The following is a 23285-nucleotide window of genomic DNA, read 5'->3' as shown; positions in this document are numbered from 1 at the left end:
CTGCTCCTCTCCTCCTCCTCCTGCTCCTGCTCCTCCTCCTCCTCTGTCTTCATGTTCTATCTTTACCGGTTATCTTACTCTCCATCTGCTCATTGATCATCACTTCAATGCACTCATATATATATATATATATATATATATATATATATATATATATATATATATATATATATATATATATATATATATATATATGATTGTCTTTCCTTAACTTGAGTGTGTGTCTCACTTCAAGTCTTATCAACATAAATAACAAGCCATGATTACAACCGCCTCAAGCAGGATGAACAACTCCTACACACACAACTCATTAACAACACATATCATACGTTAGCGTCACCAGACGTGTTCACGATTGGTCAGCCAGTGTCAGCTACGGTGTTTGTACCATGTGAACAGCGAGGGTTGACCCTGGGGTAGGTGAACATCACACAAGGTCTCACCGTATAAGGAAACTGTTGTTCGGCGATGTGTTGCTCGCGCGGTTTTTGTGTTGCGTCCAGATGCCTTCGTGTTCCTGCAACACCAGATGGTATGTCAGTCTGTACCTTGTTCATGACGGATTATGAACACGATTAAGATAACCTGAGTGAGGAAGATGTTAAAGAATGGTAAACTAGAATGTTCCACAAGGTTCTGTGGAGACTGACTAGCGAACGGCATTCCACTCAGCGCATTACGTCATAGTGACATCAGAGGGCGTGGGCGGGTAGTGGTCGGGCGCGGGTCCAGCCAGGGACGGGCGTGGGGCCAACTCGGCCGACATAAAAGCTGTTAGAGGCAAGAGTGAGCCAGACACAAGTCAGCCACCACCAGGAAGGAAGGATCGCCACTACTGCTCCACACCTGACCACGTTCATCATATTGTGAACATAATAAGTGTTGTTATCTCAGACTCCCGGTACAGCATCATGGCCCCAACACAGCAGCAACACACACCATCTGCCAGTGTGGACAGCAACACCATCAGGGACAACAGTATTACATCCTCCTGTTGCAACAGTAACAGGAGCACCACCAGCAGCAGCAGTGCCACCAACAGATATCACAGCAGCAGCAGCACAAGCATAACCAGGAGCACCAACAACAGCATCACCAACAACAGCATCACCAACAACAGCGCCAACAACAGCGCCAACAGCATCATCAACAACAGCATCATTAACAGACTGAGGGAGGCAGAGTCAGGAGACGAGGACCACCTCCTTCTGCCCATCTCATGTCGAGGACAGTTCTACCACGACGCCTTCTTCACGGAGGCTCGACAACACTTTGAGGCGGCCGTGAGGGACGTGCTGGACCACTGGGGTCACAGGTCAACCCTGGGGGATGACCTGACTTGCTACAGGAAGCTGCGAGAGTCCAACCTGACAGAGAGTAACCAGGCGGTCACAGTAACACAAGACAACAACAGTCACCAGGCAGGTCACAATCTCGTTTCTCACTCACCAACTTCAGTCTTAGACAAGTCAACTTTAACTCTTAATTCTGTAACTTTGGTCTGTTCATTATGTATGTAGCTATAAAGACCTACTTTACCTGTTCATTATGTATGTAGCTATAAAGACGTACTTTAGCTGTTCATTAAATAAACTTGGTTTGTCCATCATATATGTGCAGGTAGACAGTTCCGTCATATATTTCCATCACATACCCTGATGGGAACACGTCATGAAAAACCACGTCAACATCAGACTTTAATTGGAATATTTTCCTCAGGTGGTGATGGACGTGAAAGACTTCCTGAGTGGAGACGTGAAGGTGAAGGTGGTTGACGAGGACGAGTTGGTGGTGGAGGGCAGTGTGGAGCAGCGACAGGAGGGCTCAGTCTCCAAGAAGAGTTTCCGTCGTCGGTTCTCCTTCCCTGGTCTGGTCAGGCCAGACGACGTCACCTCCACCATGTCATCTGACGGCATCCTTACAATTATTGTGCCAAAGAAGGTTAGTTCTTCTTTCTTAATATTCATATTTACCTCATAAAACCTTCACATTCGTTTATGACAAATTTCGATACTTCTGTTAGAAGACGAAAGAAAATATGAACTATCTAGTTCAAGGTTGAGATCAAGTATTTCATTCCTAAGAAACTGTCTTATTTCCTCAGGAAACTGTAGTACGTGAAGCAGAAGTGGACATCAACAAGGTCAGCTCTGTGACTCACTCCAGAGAGAGCGATGTGACCTTAGGAGATTCCAGTTCGGTCTGCAACTCTGCGACTCTTAACACGACATCTTCAAGGATGTCAAATGCCAACAGAAATAAGACCTACAAAACGGAACTCACAGTCCAGTTAGGAGGAGAAGATGAAGACAAGAAGGCGTCAACAGACGAGACAACCAAGTCTGAAGATAATAATGTGGACGTCACATCTTCGACTGACTTCTCAGACTTCCTGCTGCCCATATCTCGTAAGGGTCTCTTCTTCCACGACTCATTCTTCGAGGAAGCTCGTAAGGACTTCGAGGCGGCCGTGAAGAAAGTCGTGGATACTTGGGGAGAGAGTCGTGTGAGTGACGACATGACCTGCTACAGAAGTCTACGAGAACGTAACCTGCAGGAGGAGAACCAGGCAGTGTCTCTCACAGAGGATCACCAGAGTCACAAGGTATGGCCACAACCTCCTCCTGACGAGGGTCTGCTCGGAAGGTTCACGTGTGCTTAATGACTTCTTGATTACTGTTTTATAACTCTGTCATGACATGTGATACGAAAACTCACAACTGTATCTTGTTGTATCTTCAGGTGGTGATGGACGTGAGAGACTTCCTGAGTGGAGACGTGAAGGTGAAGGTTGTTGACGAGGACGAGTTGGTTGTGGAGGGCAGTGTGGAGCAGCGACAGGAGGGCTCAGTCTCCAAGAAGAGTTTCCGTCGTCGGTTCTCCTTCCCTGGTCTGGTCAAGCCAGAGGCCATCACTTCCACCATGTCCTCCGACGGCGTCCTCACTGTCATTGTGCCAAAGAAGGTTAGTAATTATATTTTGATCAATGATATGTTTACATAATGACTTACAGATCCTGACTGTTTACTGTTAAGCTCCACTATATATATTGTAGCTTCTCTGATGAACCGTTAACTCTAACAGGAACCATCCAGTACAACAGTAAACAATGATACTGTTAAGGACGTCACCATAACAAGCACTCAAGAGACAGCAGGAAAAGAATTATCTTCCTCAGTCACAAATGTCTCAAGAAACGTGAAGCAGAGTTCCTCAGTGGAAACACTGGCTTCCAGCGTAGACGATGAGAAGGTTGTGAGCCAGAAAATAAACCAGAAATCCTCCAACAATAGAGGGAGCACCACACTCTCCTCGTCCTCAGTCACAGAAGATATTGGTGTTGACAAAACCTTCAGCCAAGAACAAACACAGATGGAGGGTTGGACTGCTGATGGAGACTCGTGGGGACTGGACTCCTTCCTGCCCATATGCCACAAAGGTCTCTTCTTCCACGACTCTTTCTTCCAAGATGTTCGTCAGGACTTCGAGACGGCCGTCCAGGATGTGCTGACCAAGTTCGGCAAGGTGAGGTCCTCGAGCGACGACCTCTCCCTCTACAGAAACTTGCGGGAGTGTGACTTGCGAGACGAGAACCAGGCGGTGAAGGTCACCGAGAACCAGCATGGCCACCAGGTGGGTTCACCACTATTGTTTCAGGTGTATAGAAAACAAAGTGTCTTTGCTGAGTATTGTCTTCCAGAACTTAGATTATATCATTCAATTTTGAAGGAATAATTTCTTATATAATAAAGTTTATTGTTTCTTCCTCAGGTGGTGATTGATGTGGGTGACTTCATGAAGGGAAACGTCATGGTGAGAGTTGTTGGTGAGGGGGAGGTGGAGGTAGAAGGTGAGATGGAGAATGAGGAGGGAAACCTGCGGAGCAGCAAGAGCTTTCGTCGTCGCTTTACCCTGCCTGGGGTGGTGGATATGAATGATATCAATGCTGCTGTGTCCTCGGACGGTGTCCTCACCATCACGGCGACTAAAGTGTCCGGTAGGAGGACCAGCCATGTCATGAGGACGAGCCAAGAGCAGACCAGCGAGAGGAGCTGCAGCAGCAAGAAGGAAAGTTGCCAATGAAGAGAGCTAGGAATGGCGGAGAGGATCCAGTCAGTACCCACGTCTGTAGCAACACACACACCTCTCAACACCGGCTCGTGTCCCCCAGCAGGAGCCAGCAGTAGCCTCCTGTCTCATCTGTAGTACATTTACCAAAGACATGACAACCATCACCAGAACATTCGCAATCCTACCAAAGACATGAAATGTAAATCTTCATTTGGAATCTCATGTACTGTTATTTTGTTATTTGTATATTTTTATAAATTAAATAGAAAAACATAATTTTTTGTAAAGCCTTTCATTGTGGGGTTCCTGGATTGAACTTATATTGGGACCAGAGGTGAATATCATGAGGTGGACGTCAACATCATAGTTTCGTTGTTAGATCACCATGTAATATCAATGCATTTTGATGCTCGTGCAAACATTAACCACTTTACTCACGGCTTACGACGACCAGAAGAGAAGCATGTAACGTGCCACATTAAATATATTTTACTCTGAGCCACCGTTAGAATATTCGTATCAGGTGGTTTCCCTTAAATGGGGCTGTGTACACTTCCTCAATGATAATATTAATCAAAATCATTCACCCAGTGGCTCCAGAAGATTTTACTTTAGTTACTGCTTATAATATTTCGTTTTCTTTCAATGTAAGTTTACAGACGTTCTTAATGACAGAAGTTCATAATCTCAACAATATCTTCGACTTCATGACTCAGTATTATCTTTGTAATTCATGATTCCATGGTCATTATCATCGCTCTGTGTCACGAACCCTCTGTTTTTCCTAACACTCTCTTTATTCACCACAATCCCAGTGAACAGTTGAGACAGTTTTATCCCTAACCATTTAGCTTGACAAAGGCATCTAGGAGGGCTTCTATCTTACGGACATTTATTAAGCCGTTGGTAACGTAAATGCAGGGAGTTATGTTTTTAACCATTTTGAGCTACCAGTGGACTGTTTGGTTTAGTTACCCTTTCTGGAGAACCAAATCTTTTTTTCGTTACCTCTTTACAACGCTCCTCAGTGTTCCATAAGTTTTATGTATACTAAGTATATAAATAACAGTTGTTTTTGTTACTCCCTGAGACGTACTTCTGTTTATCATTTCCCCCCGCAATGAGGTACATAACGAGTAATAGGTTTAGATACCCCTTATAATAAATGAACCTCATCAAGTTTTCGTCACTTGTTAGAAGAGTACATACAGTACCTCTGTGTTCCACCCGTGACCAAGACTGCTTGCAGATACCCTCAGTGCGGACATTGAATACGCCTTAACACCTTAGATAGACGTACGGAACCTTAAGGACAATGTATCAACATGTCAGGTATGTTATACGTTAAGCAGATAGATTTTTATATAGATATATGTCATAATAGGATTCAGTAATGTTTAGTGTCACTGACAGCACCGCAGGGAGTGCTATAGAGTTCACGGCTGCGTTGATGAAGCACCCGTGTTGCTTGTATGCTTACTCAGGTGATGGTTATGGTTCTTTAAAGAGGCCGGGGTCAATGGTGCTGTCAAAGGACCTCGCTGGAGAAATTACAGGATCATCAGCTTTGCAAGAAATTTTGTTCATGATATTTTTATATACATATCTATATATTCACACGAGGATTGTTAAGTGAACCATTAACCACTATTTAACGTTAGGGAAATGTTTGTCTGTAGAACAGAGCTAACTGATTCCTATAATCGCACTGAGGGATAACGTCAAAGTCTGTGATGGACACATTGATGGACGAATGTATACCTTCACAGACCCAGGCCCACGCTGACTCCAGAGGCTACAAGGAAAGTGATACAGTGAAGTGGATCGAGAACCATTAGAACAGTAAGACTAATGTTAACACTTGTTATCTGCCAAAGTTTAGCAGTCATGAGAAACATTTTTTCTGGAACGTTCAATCGTCTTATTCTACACCATTACACACACACACACACACACACACACACACACACACGGGCTTCCCTAGTGTGGTAGTTAACGTTGATGACCATCATTTACGTATTTAAACCCCACCCCCCAACTGGCTCCCTCCCACAGTGTTTAAATCCTAGGCATTTCAGTCGACCTACGCTCAACTTAGTCCTTAGGGCTTAGGCTGGTGTGTGTGTGTGTGTGTGTGTGTGTGTGTGTACAGACAAATGAATAGATACATGATATATATTTACGAAGTTAAGAAACGGGACAACACGTGTGTAAAATTCTTTCCGTAGTGCGCAAATAGTAATCAAACTTTTTTTACATTTTTCGTCTGCCATTTGTCCTCATCCTCCATACGTTTCCCTCGTGTTTTCCATTCCCTACCTCACTGCGTCGAGGACTTGGTAATTGTACTTTGTCATAAATATGAAAATAAACCACAGCTTTCCTCTTATGGTTTTGTGGATGAAAGAAAAGATTGAAAAACTTAGTTGTGATTTTTATTAAGTAGTGAAATAAAACAGAATGCTGGTTTGGTGAAACTATTACTAAATGAATTTACATTTTATTTCCAGTAATGACACACACATTTAAGGCTTAACATGACTAAAATGATATCATATCTCAGATTGACGCGAAGGAAACATAACATCACAGACTGACGCGAAGAAAACAGCACTAGAATAATGGCAAGACGAAGTTAGTCTACATCAAACTAATTCGCACCTGCACACTGTAATAGCACTTACATAAGATTTCTATTTTCCTTTCATGCATATAGGGTATCTTAAGACAAAAACGTATGTTTGTTATTATTCTCAGCCGCGTCTGGTGTATTTTCATTGGAAGTTCGTATCTTTTTTCAGCGTCGTGCTACAAGTAAGCTTTTGTTGGTCTCAGGGCTTTAAGATCACTCTGTTATTTGCTATAAATACACCACAGCCAAGACCATGCGTCAGTGTGTTCACCATTGAAATACTTTTTAGCGGTAAATTGTAAAAGACATATAAACCTTCGCGCCACAAACAAGTCCACAAAGTCTATGGAAAATGTTCCTTAAACTATATGAAGAAAAGACGTCTGAATGTTTAGAACTGACGTTACATGCTGTGATGTATGATGCTTGAGGCTCGAGGAATGAGGGAAGCTGGAAGTTCGCCTCTTGTGGTAACCCGACGTCTCGTTATTAAGGTGCTCTTAGTAAGCTTGAAGTCCCTTTCACGTAATAAGCTTGATGTTTAGGCCTCGTCATAAGCTTGATGTTTAGGTACTCATAGCAAGCTTGACGTCTCGTACTCATGGAAAGCTTGAGGTTCCGTACTCGTTGTAAACTTGACGTCCAGGTGTTTGTACTCAGCTTGACGTCCTGCGCGCGTTGTAAGCTTGAAGTCCGCTGCATGTGGTAACCCCCGGAGTCTCGTCCTGCACTCGTCGTCAGCTTGAGGGCAGTCTCGAGGTGGTAAGCTTGAAGCTCGCTGCATGTGGTAAGCTTCACGAAGGTACTCCACAACCGTTGACCAATTACTTAAGACGAGCCAACGGTGGTGGAGTTACCAACATGAAGTCTGACCATGGATGATGACTCGGCCGCAACCCACGCCCTCTGGAGGACGACTGACGGGGTCCAGGTGGGGCGGGCTCCCCTGGCGAGGCTGGTCCAGGTGGGGCGGGCTCCCCTGGCGAGGCTGGTCCAGGTGGGGCGGGCTCCCCTGGCGAGGCTGCTCCGTCAGGAAGCATCACACACACACACACACACACACACACACACATACATACATACATACACCTCTCTCTCTCTCTCTCTCTCTCTCTCTCTCTCTCTCTCTCTCTCTCTCTCTCGACCAGGTGGGGTAGGAGTCGAATGGTGTGTGGAACGAATATTCATTGTCCAGTACGTGAGGGACTTGGCTGCTTCACCTCTTGCTGTCACTGTTGAAGGAGAAATGTGTAAGAACTCTCGTGGATCTGATGCCACAGGACTGACTAATAAGAATTCACAGATGCCAAAATAAACCATTTAATAACCTCGGAATAATGACAACCGAAGATAAATACCAAATGATAAAATCTTGCATGAATAATGATCTGATACATTATGTTCTTAATGATATCATTCTGAACTTTTAATCTTTTTTTGATGATTTTGAAACAAATTACCATATCTAGCAATAACATCTAAGGCCATGCAATGGTTTATTTTATACTTTGACGATAAATGTTGAGCTTTTCTCTAACAATGAGTTGTCTTAGACTCTGCGTAATCCATCAAAGTAGTATAACAAAACAAAAATACAACCTTATCAGTGAAAGAAGAAAGAAATGAAGCAATGAATGAAAAGAAAAATATGATTGCAAATGAAGAAATTAGTGAGAGAAAACGGCTTTGAAAATGGGAATTTAAAGTTATGAAATGAAATGATAGTGAGAAAAGACCGGTAAAAGTAGAGCAATGTTGAAAGTGGAACAATGGTGAAAGCAGTAGAAAAGTTAGGGAAGAAGAAATGATAACAGGAAGTAAAGGATTAGAAAGAGATTAATCCAATATGGTAATAACGAGAAACATAAGATGAATTATGAATGCTTTATGAGAGAGAGAGAGAGAGAGAGAGAGAGAGAGAGAGAGAGAGAGAGAGAGAGAGAGAGAGAGAGAGAGAGAGACTGATCATGCATTTCTCCAGACTGGTGAAGCAATGTTGCAGTAGCCGTGTGTAGCGTTACATCCATATCTTGATCACTGTCGCCTTGCTGTCTGCCGCATGAGTTCGTTCAGTCACTGAGAATGAACGTCTGTGATCCTTATTTCAGAATTGTAGATTCCTCTTGTTTATGTTTCAGGGACGTCGTGCATTTCTGGGGTGTAGTTCTTGATAGGTTCCGTCCTCCAGAACCCTGAGTTGTCCTGAAAGAAACTTCTCATTAAAGAGAGAATTTCCGTCTTAAATTGCAATATTTGACATTTTTGATGTAAAATCATCAGAGGATTATGGCATTTTCAGTGCATCTTTAATTTCATAATGAAAATATCCATATGATAATTTAGTTTCCTTCAAACTGCCTAAATCTTAACTACCACTTTCATAGTACAGCTGCTGGGGGGGAAGGAACACTAACCTTGGTGTTCTCATTGTTACAGATACGTGAACAGTCTCCGCCTTCAGGAATTTCGCCGTCAGTCATCCAGTTCGTCCTCTCCCACGTCCTCCGTCATCAAAGCATCATCTGCAGATTCTGAAACATCCACTTTCTCTTGGTACTATGATTGCTCTACAGTCATCACTAACCCTCCAGAGCTGTAAATTATCTCCTCTAAAACAATTCTCTGCATGGTTCTCTCCATCTGTTTTCCCTTCACGGTGGAATATTTCATTCTAACACAGAACTCCACCTCAATTTGTATGGAAGGAAGGATCCTTCTTAATCTTCTTCCGCCTTCCCAATAAACCAATCCTATCTTTTAATAATTTATCTATTCTTAATGGAGAGCGTTGTCTTTTATATCCCTCCTACACCGTTAATTTTCATAGTTCCTGATGCAATGGTATTGTCAGAATATACGTTCTCTCAGCCCTCTCCTACTTCTGTCTCTTCCATCGCTTAAGATTCCCTCGCACCACATGTGCGCCCCGCATCAGAAAAATCTCACTGGGACACGCTCGTACCTCCTCCTTCCTAGTTCCCCAGTCTTGTCCTCTGTAGTGGGAGCGGTTCAGTAGTGGAGCACGCCCTTGGGGTCCGCTGCGCCTCCATAAAGTCGTGTGTGTTGTTGCTTCAAGCGCTGTCCTTCTCTGTCGACGCCAACACGGCCGCCAGGCCTGCAACCAAGTCTATGTTTATCATACTGAACTCAGTTGAACAGTTCGTCAATAGAAAATAATTGTGTATCATGAAGCTAATGGGAGATTGAGATTACTGATTCTGAAGGTAAGAAATTTGCATTGATTTCTTCCTTGTGTGCAAATAACATCTAGAATTTCTATTAAGGATTAGCTTTTAAGAGGAAAATGTGAAAGAGAATAATATGAGCAAATAAGATGTGCAGTATTCAACTAAACAAAGCTATGCAAATTTTCAGATAAAAAATGATTAAATCACAATCATTCTGATTTACATTCAGGACCAGATAAGTGAGTCAGGCTCGTAAAAAGTAAGATAACCTTGTCTTACTTTCTTGTGTATGTTCTTTAACTTTTTCTTTGACCAAGGATAGGAACTCCACCTGCCTGCCTGTTTGCAGAGCAAGAGCTACAGTACCCACCTGGAGGAGGCAGAGTCCGTAAGCACCGGGCTCCGCCTCCTCCAGGTGACTCCGAAAGTGAAAAGTCACCTTTGGTGAAGGTGTTGTCATTCGGAACACAATCGCGTTAAAGAACACACTCCAAAAGTCATCATTCTCATACGGACTGGAAACGATCGTTGATAGTTTGAGAAGCCAGAGACCGTACCGTTTACGCGGGACATACTGCGAAAGATATTGACAAACACCAATATCTATTGTTATCATCGCAGCCAAGCTCTTCATCCTCTGTCAGACACAGTGTCATCCTAGCACGGAGTGCATGAGGGGACGCCTGGTAACTCATCATGAAGTTTGGCAAGCAGGCACCAGAGACTTACACTAGCCTCGCACACACTCATTGTGTTAGATTTACCTTGAGAGATTTACCGTTAACCTCATCTTTTAACTCTAGTGTTGTCGAAATACTGTGCTTAACTGCCCCTCATAGCTTACTTTATGAGAACAATTTCTCGTCTTCGCTGGAGCTCTGACAATGTGGAGAATCATATCCAAGTCTGTGCAACATTCAAAACTCTTTTCTGCTTTTGGCATATTTCACAGAATACTCTCGCATCTATTGGCCGTTTATTAGTTATCTATAGGAAGAAAAAAAAAAAAGTAGCATGGACATTAATTAGCTTCAGATCAACATATCAACATTGGTTCACTAATTCGAGTCGTTTTGCCGCAAGGAAACCTTCTGCTTTCCCAACTCTTGATCATTACCATTTGTACTAACCCTTCATCACCTCCGCCACCACATATGGTCAGCAAATCTGTTGATCGTTCATTAGATTTAAGTTATCTTCATTTTTTCTCGAATGTACCCAGATAAGGTCGGAGAACATATACCTGCTCAGATAATCTGAGTAAAGAGCTAAATAATTTTATTATAAGATGTAAACGTTGATACAAGTTAACCCTGGATTAACATTCTTCAAACAATGAACTGTTACCCAGAGTGGAAGAATTTTCAGCTAGATTTCGTACCGATTGGACACCCGATCTATAAGAATAGGAAGTATTGATCTATCTAATCTAAAACGTGTAAGACTAGGCTGCAGGAGGGAGGGTCTTACATCAGACAAATGATTCTAGTTAGTCCCGAACCTAATAGTGGATTTCCTCGCTCTGATTTCTTACTTAATCTTTATGTAACATTGTTGGTGTGTTGAATATAAGAGTAAGTGATAGTAAAGGTGATGGGAGACTGACTGTGTCTACCATTATGTGTTGATAATGTGGAAGGTTATCCCGAGTGGAGATGTGATGGTGGTGAAGTCGGGGTCGTCTTGTCTGGTTATTTATTGATTTTGTAAATATGGAACTGATAAACTTACTGGAGGTTAAGTATTAATAAAATTGTTGATTATATCCTTCTTGTTTTCTCTCATTTATATGATAATTGATGATATTATAGATAGTTTTCTTATACTTGAAACCTCAAACGCGACCGCTGGATCCTTAATGAAGGCCAACGTGGCTTTCTCGTTTCAAAGAAAACGAAAAAATAAAGTAAATTCAATCTCGTCATGAATTATAGCGAAGTGTCTTGCACTTATTGCGTCGGGATGAGTAACAATCTGTAATGAAGGCTTGGCGAGGCACTGATGGCGCGAGGCAGTACGTGAAGGAAGCAGCACTCCTGATGTAGGATACGTGGATAAGAATCCTTCACTTCATGAGCAGCTCGAGGATGCGGAGAAGTGATTATTACCGAAGGAGTTTTACCTTATCAGCATCTTCGAGAGTCATCTAGGATTACCGTATGTGATCATCCAATTTAGTGAATGCTGTAGTTTGAGGAGATTATAGTGATTAGTGATATCTTGATGGATAGTTGACGATGATCTGGTGTGTTGAGTAGACCTGCCATGAGGAAGGTCTGCTACTCTCTACCCGCACCTGTCTTCTCTGTGGCTTCTGGCTATGTCACATTATGCTTGGGGTCCGGTACAGAGAGGAGAAAGTTAAGTTAAAATCATTATTAACCGTAGAATCGCAGTACTGACACCAATGCCTATTTTTCATTTTGAAATTATTACATTCAGCTAATGCAAGATGCAACGTTTCATATATCAAGAGAATCATCAGAAACTCAAGTAATTGGTGGTGAAATATAAGAATATATACTGTATATAACGTAAGACAGAATGATAAAAGTTTTTCAAACTACCCAGCAAGTTCCAAAATATTTACTTTATATATGGTAAGTTTCAAATATCTATGTCTATTCTAAGGTAAGTATTGTCTATTTGAACGATGTGAATAGCGCGTAGTTGAGAGTTTGGCTGGACAATGTCCCTCAACATTACGCATATTTCATAAGAATATTGGCTTCAATAATGAATTCGTGAATGTTATTACTTGAACATACTCCCTCTAGTCTTTTATCATCGTAAAGACACAAAAGCATAAAAATCTTCATCAATACAGAAGCAATGAATTGTTATATACGTATTCTCTATGTTTACCTCCTTGGTCAACGACACAATGTAAACATCTTTAAATGACTCGTTCGTAATAGCTGTCAACTTGTTTCATATCATCTAGAATATTTCATATCTATGAGATATCTCTATTCAAAGTAATATGTTTTTGAATGAAAAAAGATGAGTTGAACGATACAAATTACATAGCTCTGGTCCTCCGTCGGAGCAATTGTTTATTTTCGGTTGGAAAACTGTATGATTTTCACCCTAATGGCATTCAATCGCGCCATATTTAAAGCAGTAGTTACGTGTTTTTAGACATTATATTGCCCTCACCACAACAAACCAGAGGTAACCAAACCATGGCAGGTCAGTCATCTGGCCGCCACAGACGGGGGAGGGTGTGGTCATGTGATCATTCAAGCTGACATTCCTTGTTATAATGTGATATGTTTTATTCATGTACTCTCCGTGAAGGTAACAATTAATGGAGTTCTAGGACGAAACTCTTAGTCATTTGCTTACTTGACTATAAGTAATTATTTGTCATATGTTTACTTGAGTGTTATAATGTTATACCCGACCCAGCCCTACTGTGCGCATCGTAGTGGTTTTTGTAGAAGTGTTGATACGTTTTACTGGTGGCCGGTGTGTTATATATATTCAAAACGGAACAAAATGGATAATTCTGGACATATACTGACCTTGATTAGATAAGTGGAGGCAAGAATTCTTTGTGCAAGGAAGAGAAGGTGCTGAGCGGAAACCATTATGGCCATTGATTACAAGATCATCCATTAAGGTATTTACTGACTGGTATTAATGTTATCATTTTGGGGAATGTGTTCGTTGTCAAATATTTTTTTTCTCTTTTGTGGATGTTTTAGTACCAAACAATAAGTCGATTTGTCTTTTGAAATTTTACATATGGCCCGATTAACATTTTCCGGTAATCCAACCTGGCCTTTTTTTTTATGAACATTTTTGATGAATATCATCTCTTTACCGAGTATGTGTATGTGTGTATGGTTTCGTGGCCATCTGGTGTTGAATGTTTACAATGGCGAGAAGAATTGGGTCCTTTGCGGCTCAAAGGTGTGTGGGAATATTTGTGGATCTTAATTCAGGCCTCCCTCGCCACGTAGGTCTTGAGCCAGTAGACTCTGGAGGTAATGGTAGTGTGATTGACTTTCGTGATGCCTCATGTGATAAGGTCAGTTTGTCCTGGACCAAACCGTATATAACTGCAGAACATCGCTTCCAGACTGTGACAACGAGGAACTTTGTGGGCCGACCAGCGACGTCCTCACGGAGTAGTTATGTTAGCCAGTGTTGACGCGGCTATCCTCTTGCCAGGGGTGTGGGCGTGGCTGTCCCTCATGTCATGGGTGTGGGCATGGCTGTCCCGTGAGCCTGGGGTGTGGGCGTGGCTGTCCTGTGGGCCGGGAGTGTGGACGTGGCTGGTGGGACGGGATCGGTTGGAGGGGGTGGTGATGGCGCGTGGCGGCCCCGAGCTGAGCAAGTTTGGTGGACGTTACGATGCAACTCCTGCAGTGATCTGGCTAAATGTTCCTCTCACGACCCTGCTACCTCTTGGTGCTCAGCTGTGTGGCTCAGCCCAGAACTTAAGCAGAAACAGAAACCACAAAGGGGAGAATATAATGATGCACTTCCATAACTTAATTCACGATACATTGTGTTCAAAATGTGAGTTTTGAAAAGCAGCTAATTGGGAATACAACAGTGGTTCGGGGATATTGTTGTGGTTCATAGTCTGTTTACCCGTTGAATTTGTTACTAGAAAGCTATGATAAACGCGGTAAGGTCATCAGGTAATTATGTAAACCATGAAAGTCATAAAAAATAAGAAATATTACTCGCATCGCTGTGCTGTGCGTTCACTCATCACGGAGGTTTTGAGATATGAAAGTTTTATGGCATTGTATAAACAAATGCATTGTTAATTTCTAAAGTCACATGTAAATAATAGAGGATATACGCGAAAATGTTGAGCTTGGTCTTGCAAAGAACTCATATCAAGATGATTTTTAATTAGCATCCAAAGCAATTGCTCTATGTAAATCAAAAGTCTATGGTATTCATAATGTCAAAAGACTTCATATTGATAATAAACTTTTTTTTCTTGTTGCTCCGACTTTGAAAATAACATTAGATGTTTGGAAGAAATTTGGCTGTGGAATCACACTCCCGTGTCCTACCTAGCTCGATGCTTTGTAAGAGAATATTCACATGAAAATTTATGGATCATTTGAATATTTGTATCAATCCTTGGGACTTGCCTTCTCCTTAACCATCTTTGTCTTCACCGCCTCGAAAGAGCTCTTCAAGTAAAGCTCTCCTAAATTTCTTCAAACCTTTCCCTCCATTCACCGGTCGATCAAGATTTTGGTAACCGTATTCCAGCCAGCATGGAACCGTGGACTACAAGAGTATCATGGTCTTACATATGTTTAAAACTTGAAGGCGGTGTTCAGTATTCCTTGACTGATAGTTGAATTACGTTGTCTTTAATGACCCACGAAGTTGATACGTGAAAAGCCTAAATAACAACGAACATGTGGGTTGTGATGTATATACATACATATGTCTAAATGTAAGAACACATATGCTAGTAAGTTCAACATTTTCTTGCATAAAGACACGCCACATACATAAATACCCTTAGAAGCATACAGTAATACATAAATGCATACACACATGCACATATACAAGCGATTACACACACACACACACACACACACACACACACACTAATCATCATTCAAACGATTCTTAAGACCGTGAATTCACCTATCTCTCTGATTCCAGTCACACACGTAGCCAAACCAATTGACTTGTTTATGTTATTGTTTCGTATACCAGTCGTGAGACGTGTAGGAGTGTGTGTGTGGTGAGCAGCTACGGCTTGTGTAGTGTTGATATGTGCTTGCTTGAATCATCATCTCAATGCTCGTACTGAATCAGGAAGTAAGGCCCCGAAGCCAATGTAGAACGTCTAGTTGTGTACTCGTGTGCGTTTGTGTATTTGATTGCATGTGATGTGCGTCTCTGTGTTTGACATCATATGTATAATCATATATATGATTACCTATTTGTACTGTACTGAAAGAGGGAGTTCTACACTCATGGGGTCCCCTTCAGTTTCTTATCTATCATACAACTTTATGTATATCTTGTCAGTATTTATAATTTCATCACTTGATCCATTCATATACACATAAAAGTATATCTAATTTTATGAAAGAATATTTTTAAGTTTCTTGTTATTGCTTCTGGTTAATCGACTTTGCATATTTCGAAGAAATGTTTACTGTCGACTTTGTCATACTGGTTATGACACTTGATCAAGGTTGTCATCAAACTCTTACCCGTACTCTTGCCTGTGTGTGTGTGTGTGTGTGTGTGTGTGTCTGTGTGTGTGTGTGAATGAGTCAGTAGGGATGATGGTATTTCTCAGCTATTCGTGGCAGTTTCCTCCTACCTACCCGGTCAGCCGGCCCATTGCTAATGCTTGCACCACCCTCCAGTCACCCACCCACCCACTCGCTACCCTCACTCCATGAAATAAACATTATTTCCAGTGGTTAGTCGCCGGAGTTGAGCAAGAGGCATGACTCTATCCTCTCTGAAGCCCCTGGCACGCACTCCATACGCGCAGCCTCTCCAGCCGTTGAGAAACGAGCATTCTGCTCTACATTAGGGTAAATAGATTATCTATTAGGGAAAATAGATTGTATATGATGTTTGATTTATGGTGGGAAGTGTTTGTGGTCCAGAGTTGACACTGTGTTCAGATACCGCACTTGCTTGGTTAGCGCGAGCTGGCTCTCGTGACCTGAAAAAAAAGTCTGACCTCTTGACCCCTGAGCAAGGTGCTGCGACCCCTGGGCAATAGAGATTAATAGCCAAATCCATGCTCATTATACTGACGGAAGAAAAGCATTGAACACGAGAATTTTCACAGGAAATCACGAGAAAGACACAAAACGTAAGTGGTTCTGAGAGACAGTGAAGCTGCCTGCTGTGGTAATGTCCAGTAGGGTGAGCGATACGGTAGAAGGCCTCAGTAAGAGGATTGGTCCAAATACAACGACCAGGCGAGGAGGGTCGTTGAAAGAAGACTCAAGAACTGTCACCACACAGGTATGAGGAGAGTTACTGGGTTAGAGACAATATGGTATAGAAGAGGAAGAGTGTAGGCTGCAGGAGGGAATTGAACAGGATGATTACTAACTCTGAAGGACGCTGAGGATCATCCGTCACCAACCGCAAGTGGACAGACTGGAGAGAAATACGGACGTGAGATTATAGACGGATGAAGGAAGAGCGAAGGAAGAATACATAGAAACCAAAGACTTAGGCTAAGAGGATCAGAGATTCTGAAATTTCCAGTACCACGCTTGACGACATCTTTTACCAGGGGTGGAAGCCATGTTGTTTACCAGTGTTGACAACTCAGCCAGAATACAGCTCTTCGTGTGTGTCTCTCTCTCTCTCTCTCTCTCTCTCTCTCTCTCTCTCTCTCTCTCTCTCTCTCTCTCTCTCGGGAAGTGGTGGACGCGAACACGGCCCTGGCCAAGCGCGGTGACCAGATGGGAAAAAGGTGAGGACATGAGCACAGGACTTACCACACCCACCCACTACCCCAGCCAGAGTTGCTTAAGCAAGTTGCTCAACTTCATGCATGATTAACCAATCATACTTTAAGATTCCAAAGTTAGTGATCAGGAGAATATTACGTGTCATCATTCCCTTATATTTACAGAAATTCCACCTCCGCGCGGTCGTCGAGTATGTATATACTCGGTCCACACACTCACCAGACCTACGTTTATCGCTCGCAAAGTTCTGCTTCCTCACTAACTATGATGGCGAAAATGACACATGACTCAGATGCTGACAGCGACGCCGGATTGACCAATGCACGCAACGCTGATTCGCCCGTGGCGTAGAACTGCTACTGTGTGTATGTATCAGAGAAGAAAACTCAGGGATCTGGTACGTCCAGCGCTGCTGCGTAGTGCACACTGGTTTGTTGACGTCTTTCTCAACATGGCGGCGGACGCGGTTGCTAGGGGAAGGGAAGCGACGTCGCGCTAACGTGTTTATAATAGTCTCTAGTTTACATTTGTGTCATCTCGGCGGAGGACGCAATGCTAGGAAAGTGACGTCATGACAACTGACTCTTAGGAACTAATAGTCAAAAGAAATGGTTACAACCGTAACCCTCGGTAATGAAGGTTAGGAAAAAGTACAACTTTACCAAAGACTTGTCAGAATTCGTTTTTTTTTTTTTTTTTTGTCTCCTAATTGGATATTTGACCGCCAGCACCAGAGGAAGGAGAGAATTATTGCCACAGTATAAATCAAAACATAAAAACTGATTTCGATATTTGTGAACAGAGGCTCATTTTTCTGGAACTTGTTATAATTTTGGAATAGTGCATAAGCCCTCGTAAAACTGGTATGTTCATGTCGTACATTTTGTATTAATAGATAAGATAGACTTTATTGATAGATAAAGTACGATGAAGCAGAATGGTTTTTACGATGATCAGTGCAGCAGTCATCATCATAGCGTCCAGCGTCGTTGATCAACTGGCCCAGGTCGCCTCCTGGTCTTCGTTGTGGTTCGAATGGCTTCCGCTCATCCAGAGGACTCAGACCAGGTGGGGTACTAGGTGGCACCACCACCTGGTCGTATGGTACTAGGAGGTACCACCAACAACACTACAGGGCACTACCTCCTGGCTGTGCAATACTAGGGGCACTACCTCCTAGTCGTACAGTACAAGGAGGGACCACCACTAAGCCGCACCGTACCAGGGGACATCACCACCATATTATGGAACACTACCTGGTCATACAACACAAGAAACACTTCCTCCCTGGGGATAGGGGAGAAAGAACACTACCCACTTATCTCCTGCGTGTCGTAGAAGGCGATTGATAAAAGGGTTAGGAGCTGGGGCTGGAAATCCTTTCCTTCTGTATTATTTTCCAGAGGGAAGGAACAGACGAATGAGCCAAGCGAAATTGGTTGATCTCCGTAAGATGGCATTTCCATCGGTAACGTATTGATCGTCTGCTGTGTTGACATTTCGTGTTATCTTTAATATGATCAACTGAGGCCAACGGGAGAAAAAATGATAATATTGATAAGACGGTCAATAAAGTTAAACATGTAAATAATTCTCTCTGAGGCAGTTGTTGTTTGTCTGAGATCAGAATATTTGTCCCAAGGAACAAATTAGAAGGTAAAGAAAATGTTTGAGCAATAGAAATGAGAATGAAAAGAATTGATATACGTAGAATGTAGGTGGGCCATCGACCATGCGACGTCCATGTTAACTTTGTTTCATATTGGAATGAAGTCTTGCATTACTCCCGATAACATATTTCTGTATCAGTATTACAGAACCAAGGTAAACCCATGTAATGTACGAACTTAATTTGGGTGTTTTTTATATTTCAAAGAATTTTCATATATTACAGAAGAAATGTTTTTGTATTGCGTAAAAATGTCTTCAGTAATTCCGGTGCCATTCTCAAGTGTTAGCGTAGATTATTTACGTTAAGATTGCATTTACTTTATATAACGTATTATGATATTTTCTTACCGTCTATATACAATCTTTCATTATGCAAATTAGTAATATGATACAAGCACATGATAATATATGCCATTGTTCGTATTGGATAAAAGATTGTCTGTTTATTATGGATGTAGTGGCGGTAAAGGCAATATTATGGCTACAGTTTCATATCAGATATTCATATTGTCGAATGATCGTGATGATATTTTGTTGTATGAATCCATGAAGTATACGCACTCAGGAAACGTCCTTGTATTACTGACAGTCATTAGGTAGTTCAACCACAAACTCGTTAGAGGCTAACAGATTGAGCAACCCCCTTCTCTCTCTCTCTCTCTCTCTCTCTCTCTCTCTCTCTCTCTCTCTCTCTCTCTCTCTCTCTCTCTCTCTCTCTCTTTCTCTCTCTCTCTCTCTCTCTCTCTCTCTCTTGATCACCGTACCATTGTTCAAACAAAAGTCCCCAAAAATCTGGTCACATTTGAGATTAATTCTAAATTAGTCATAATTCCTAAAGGTAAAATATTTCACTGGATCAGTATGACATAAAACACAACCTGCACTGGATGGGTGGAACACATACAAAAAAAAAAAAAGAAAAAAAATTACAGAAATGGGAATTCAGGAAGCTGGCAGATGATGTCATTGAAGGAAAGAAAAGAACCATAGTGTTGTTTGTATGATTTGGGAAATAACCATTATATTCCTATGGTTTGATGTCTACAGATAAACTGTTATACAAGAAGATGAAAAGTGAAGGTAATGGTAGATGAAACGTGCGTATGATACTCTTTATGTCATAGTTATAGAAATATTTTTGACGCTGCTATGAGATATTTGTGAACATCTTCACACATAGACGTCTTCATGCACCTTACATAAGAAGAATGACCAATCCTTCGAGTCTGAAATTGTAAAAGATGTAATTTGCATACATCCTTAATCCTTAAATATTTCCTTTCTTACTTTTCGAGATATAAAGTAGAAACGTCGGACTTGCGTTCTACATCAGGGAGGGTGGCTGGTTCCCACACTGGAAGATAGTTCCTGGAGGAGAGTATTATACGCTGACGCAAACCGGTTTTTGTCGCTGCCCACGTATTGAAAACTGTCAGATTTGGAGGAGATATCTCGATGAATTTGACTAAAACTACCTGGCAGGTATATATATATATATATATATATATATATATATATATATATATATATATATATATATATTGTGAAGAGTCGAGTTAGATGGATTGAGGAAAAGTTGGTCCATGGTAGCCGTCTGTTGGTGATGACGAAGCGAGTTACAACAAAGTGTTGTGGGGAGGCGGGGTTGTAGTGGTGGTAGTGGTGGTCAGGGTGGTGGCACGAGAGGTGCTTGTCAGACTCGTAGAACTTGTTCTGTTTTGGTGGTAGTGCTGAGGAAGTGTTGGGCGTTGTGACAGGAGGAGGAGTCGGCGGAGGAGGGTGCTGGATGGCGCGGGTGGAGGAGCAGTGAGCCGCCCGCCTGGCCATGGATGAGCTGCGAGAGTTGAGGTTGTCTATGTTGTGTACAGCGTGTTCCCGGGGTTGTAAGTCGTGCCAGATACTGCTTGCCTACCTCACGGAAGATCTAGTAAAGTATCCATCAACTTGTTGTTCGAGGATTAACTGAATCGTAATCGTTACATATCATGCAAGAGGAATATAATGCACAAGTCAGTGAATGTCAACACTAAGGGCGCCAGGTCTGTAAGAGCCATTGTACTCTTATCTACCACTGATTCCTGAGTCCTGGTTAATCTGAAATGTTAGTTTGACCTGTGGCAAAGTTGGTCAACATCAGTTTCAATTTCCTTTTATTGATATTCCTTGAGCACCCAAAGCGGGTGTATGCATCTGTTGCCTAGAGGAGTGAGCGAGTCATTATGACTGAATCAGAAAGGATGCCATCTGTTGCCTTGTGGTCCGCCACAGATGCTGGCCTGACCTTAACCTCTGACAACAGCGGTCAGGATGCGATTTTCTGTTAGAAAGAGAACCAACAAGGTCAGAGAGTTATTGAGAAATGGAGGAATATTTTTTGCTTGATTGCTGATCTTTTCTGAGATAATTTGAGGGGTGATGTTTGGCCTGACCCAGCTTGAGGAGGGTACATTCATGAGGCACCTGTGATGGTCAGACGGGTGCTGAGGACCTGTGGTCATAGGATACTGGCGAGTAATGTGACACACACATCCTTCTATGCTGAGGGAATGACGCTCGTGAAGGAGGGAACCAGCCCACACCACACGAACGGTACAGCTCGCAGATTTTACAACTCTCCGAAGCTCTTACATCCTAGTGGGACTCGAAGCCTCACACTTTATCGTTGAAGAATGTAAGACAATCGCAACGAATTAATAAACTAATTTATTTTACATGCTTTACTTTTAAATTCACTCATTCCCACACGTCCTTGTAAGGAAGAGCAGATCACAGAGTAACATGAGGATATTTGATTTATCAGAACTTGTTCACAGGATGAGGAATTCATTCGTGCTTGTCGCCAAGCGAAGCTTGTGTCGACTCACTGCCTCGGTTCCCAAACAGAGACAAATCTTGGTGCGCGAAACTTCTTCTCCGGCGCTCGTTTTTGTGAGTGTGTGTGCTGGCCACACACCTGCAGAACAAGTCACACTTCAGTTCTCATGTGACTGAGTCCCTCATATTGACCAGACGAGAGAAAGAACTTGTATTGTTTTGACAGATACACTGCCAGTGAGGACCAGGGGCTGCTTTGTCATGTGGGGGGGACAAGACGAGTCAAGTTTTTGGTCTGGCGGTGGTGGCTGCGTCCCAGGTTTGACCTCCCGGCATGGCTTCTCGGCCACGACCTGAGAATATGACGTTTTAACCTTAAACTTTAGAGCGCGTTGGTACTGCCTGTATGCACGACAGTACGACCCTTAAGAAAGATAGTACGACCTGATCCGTGCGGGTGAGATCAGAAGCGAGGTTATCGTACATAATGGTCTTATCGTCATGTTCAGAGATCGTACCGTCGGGCTCAAGGATTCAGAGTAACAATTCCTCGAAGCGTATGTCGTCGAGAACCACCTGAAGGGCAGGTGTCTCTTGTCATTTAGCTTGCTGGAAAGGATCGAGTGTGTGTGTGTGTGTGTGTGTGTGTGTGTGTGTGTGTGTGGGGTGGTGGGGGGCAGGTGGTTTCATGTGTATCTTTAGGGACTCTCGAACCAACACATGCATGGCTGAGCCCAGTTCATCTTGCATTGTGGCCGCCTCCGTGACGAAACACGAGACTGCTTTGTGGGATTGTTTTTTAGTCGCCTATGAGAAACGAAAGTTTCACTTTGTCTGATTTTGATGAATGTTCACTGGTCAGCTTAGTCAGGGGGACTTATTATCCTGGTAATGATTGTCCTTCCCTGGTACTTCTGACCTGGTAACTCTTCTCGCCTGTTACCTGTCTTCAAATGATTCCTCAGCTTCCCTTGTACTTGTTCTCACGTGGTACCTCTCTCCCAGTACCTGCCCTTCATTAGACCCTGTCGTCACCCAGTGTCTGTCCTCACCTAGTCCATTTCACCTTACAGTTAACCCTGCTTGTCCTGGTACCAAAATTTCCTCGACTGTTTCCGCCGAGTCTCTCCCTGGTGAGGAGCTCTCAAGCATCAACCATTGTCTGGCAGGCGTCGATGCCTGTGTGTACCTGTCTCACGTATTGTACAGGAACATCTGCTTGGGTTCTGTAAGCGTCAGTCAGAGGTGAATGGATGGCTGGGTGTTAGTCAAGTTTCCACCGTTCAGAAGTCTTGTCCTTGTCGGAGGCACACAGGCTGACAACTGTTTTTACCTATCTTTAAATCTCGTGTTTAAGCTCAGATTAGAATTCATCCCTCAGGGCTGGATACTCGTGCGGGAGGGAGGCTGATGGAGGCGGTGGACTAGTGGGAGGAGCACCTGGGCCGGTGGAAGACTCCTCCC

The 23285-nt window shown here is 42.8% G+C and overlaps 1 protein-coding gene and 2 long non-coding RNA genes across 3 annotated transcripts in view; 2 read left to right on the top strand and 1 right to left on the bottom strand.

Moving 5' to 3' along the window:
* Positions 1-723: 723 nt before the first annotated feature.
* On the top strand, positions 724-4342 carry LOC139754023 (uncharacterized). Its single transcript, XM_071670998.1, has 6 exons — positions 724-1421; positions 1720-1941; positions 2105-2605; positions 2743-2964; positions 3085-3633; positions 3772-4342. Exons 1-6 carry the CDS (start codon positions 912-914, stop codon positions 4081-4083), a joined length of 2316 nt encoding a protein of 771 aa, XP_071527099.1. The 5' UTR covers positions 724-911; the 3' UTR covers positions 4084-4342.
* Positions 4343-5169: 827 nt separating this feature from the next.
* On the top strand, positions 5170-9658 carry LOC139754025 (uncharacterized). The gene is made up of 3 exons (XR_011713810.1): positions 5170-5403; positions 5841-5913; positions 9140-9658. It is a non-coding gene; the product is annotated as an uncharacterized lncRNA (long non-coding RNA).
* LOC139754024 (uncharacterized) overlaps positions 6493-23285 on the bottom strand; it is a 72819-nt gene continuing 56026 nt past the window's right edge. The window contains exons 2-4 of the long non-coding RNA XR_011713809.1: positions 9666-9818; positions 9118-9234; positions 6493-8905 (exon numbers count right to left, since the gene is read on the bottom strand). This is a non-coding gene — a long non-coding RNA (uncharacterized lncRNA). The remainder of the gene's footprint in view (positions 8906-9117; positions 9235-9665; positions 9819-23285) is intronic.

This window comes from Panulirus ornatus, chromosome 16 (assembly GCF_036320965.1).
Source record: "Panulirus ornatus isolate Po-2019 chromosome 16, ASM3632096v1, whole genome shotgun sequence".
NCBI classification, from domain to species: domain Eukaryota; kingdom Metazoa; phylum Arthropoda; class Malacostraca; order Decapoda; family Palinuridae; genus Panulirus; species Panulirus ornatus.
This window is presented reverse-complemented; position numbering and strand designations above follow the sequence as displayed.

Excerpts from the sequence above, each read along its gene's own strand:
- LOC139754023 (XM_071670998.1), top strand. The coding sequence starts at position 912 with ATGGCCCCAACACAGCAGCAACACACACCATCTGCCAGTGTGGACAGC. Across the intron at positions 1,422-1,719 it reads AAGACAACAACAGTCACCAG|GTGGTGATGGACGTGAAAGA; the intron begins GCAGGTCACAAT and ends TATTTTCCTCAG. Across the intron at positions 3,634-3,771 it reads AGAACCAGCATGGCCACCAG|GTGGTGATTGATGTGGGTGA; the intron begins GTGGGTTCACCA and ends TTTCTTCCTCAG.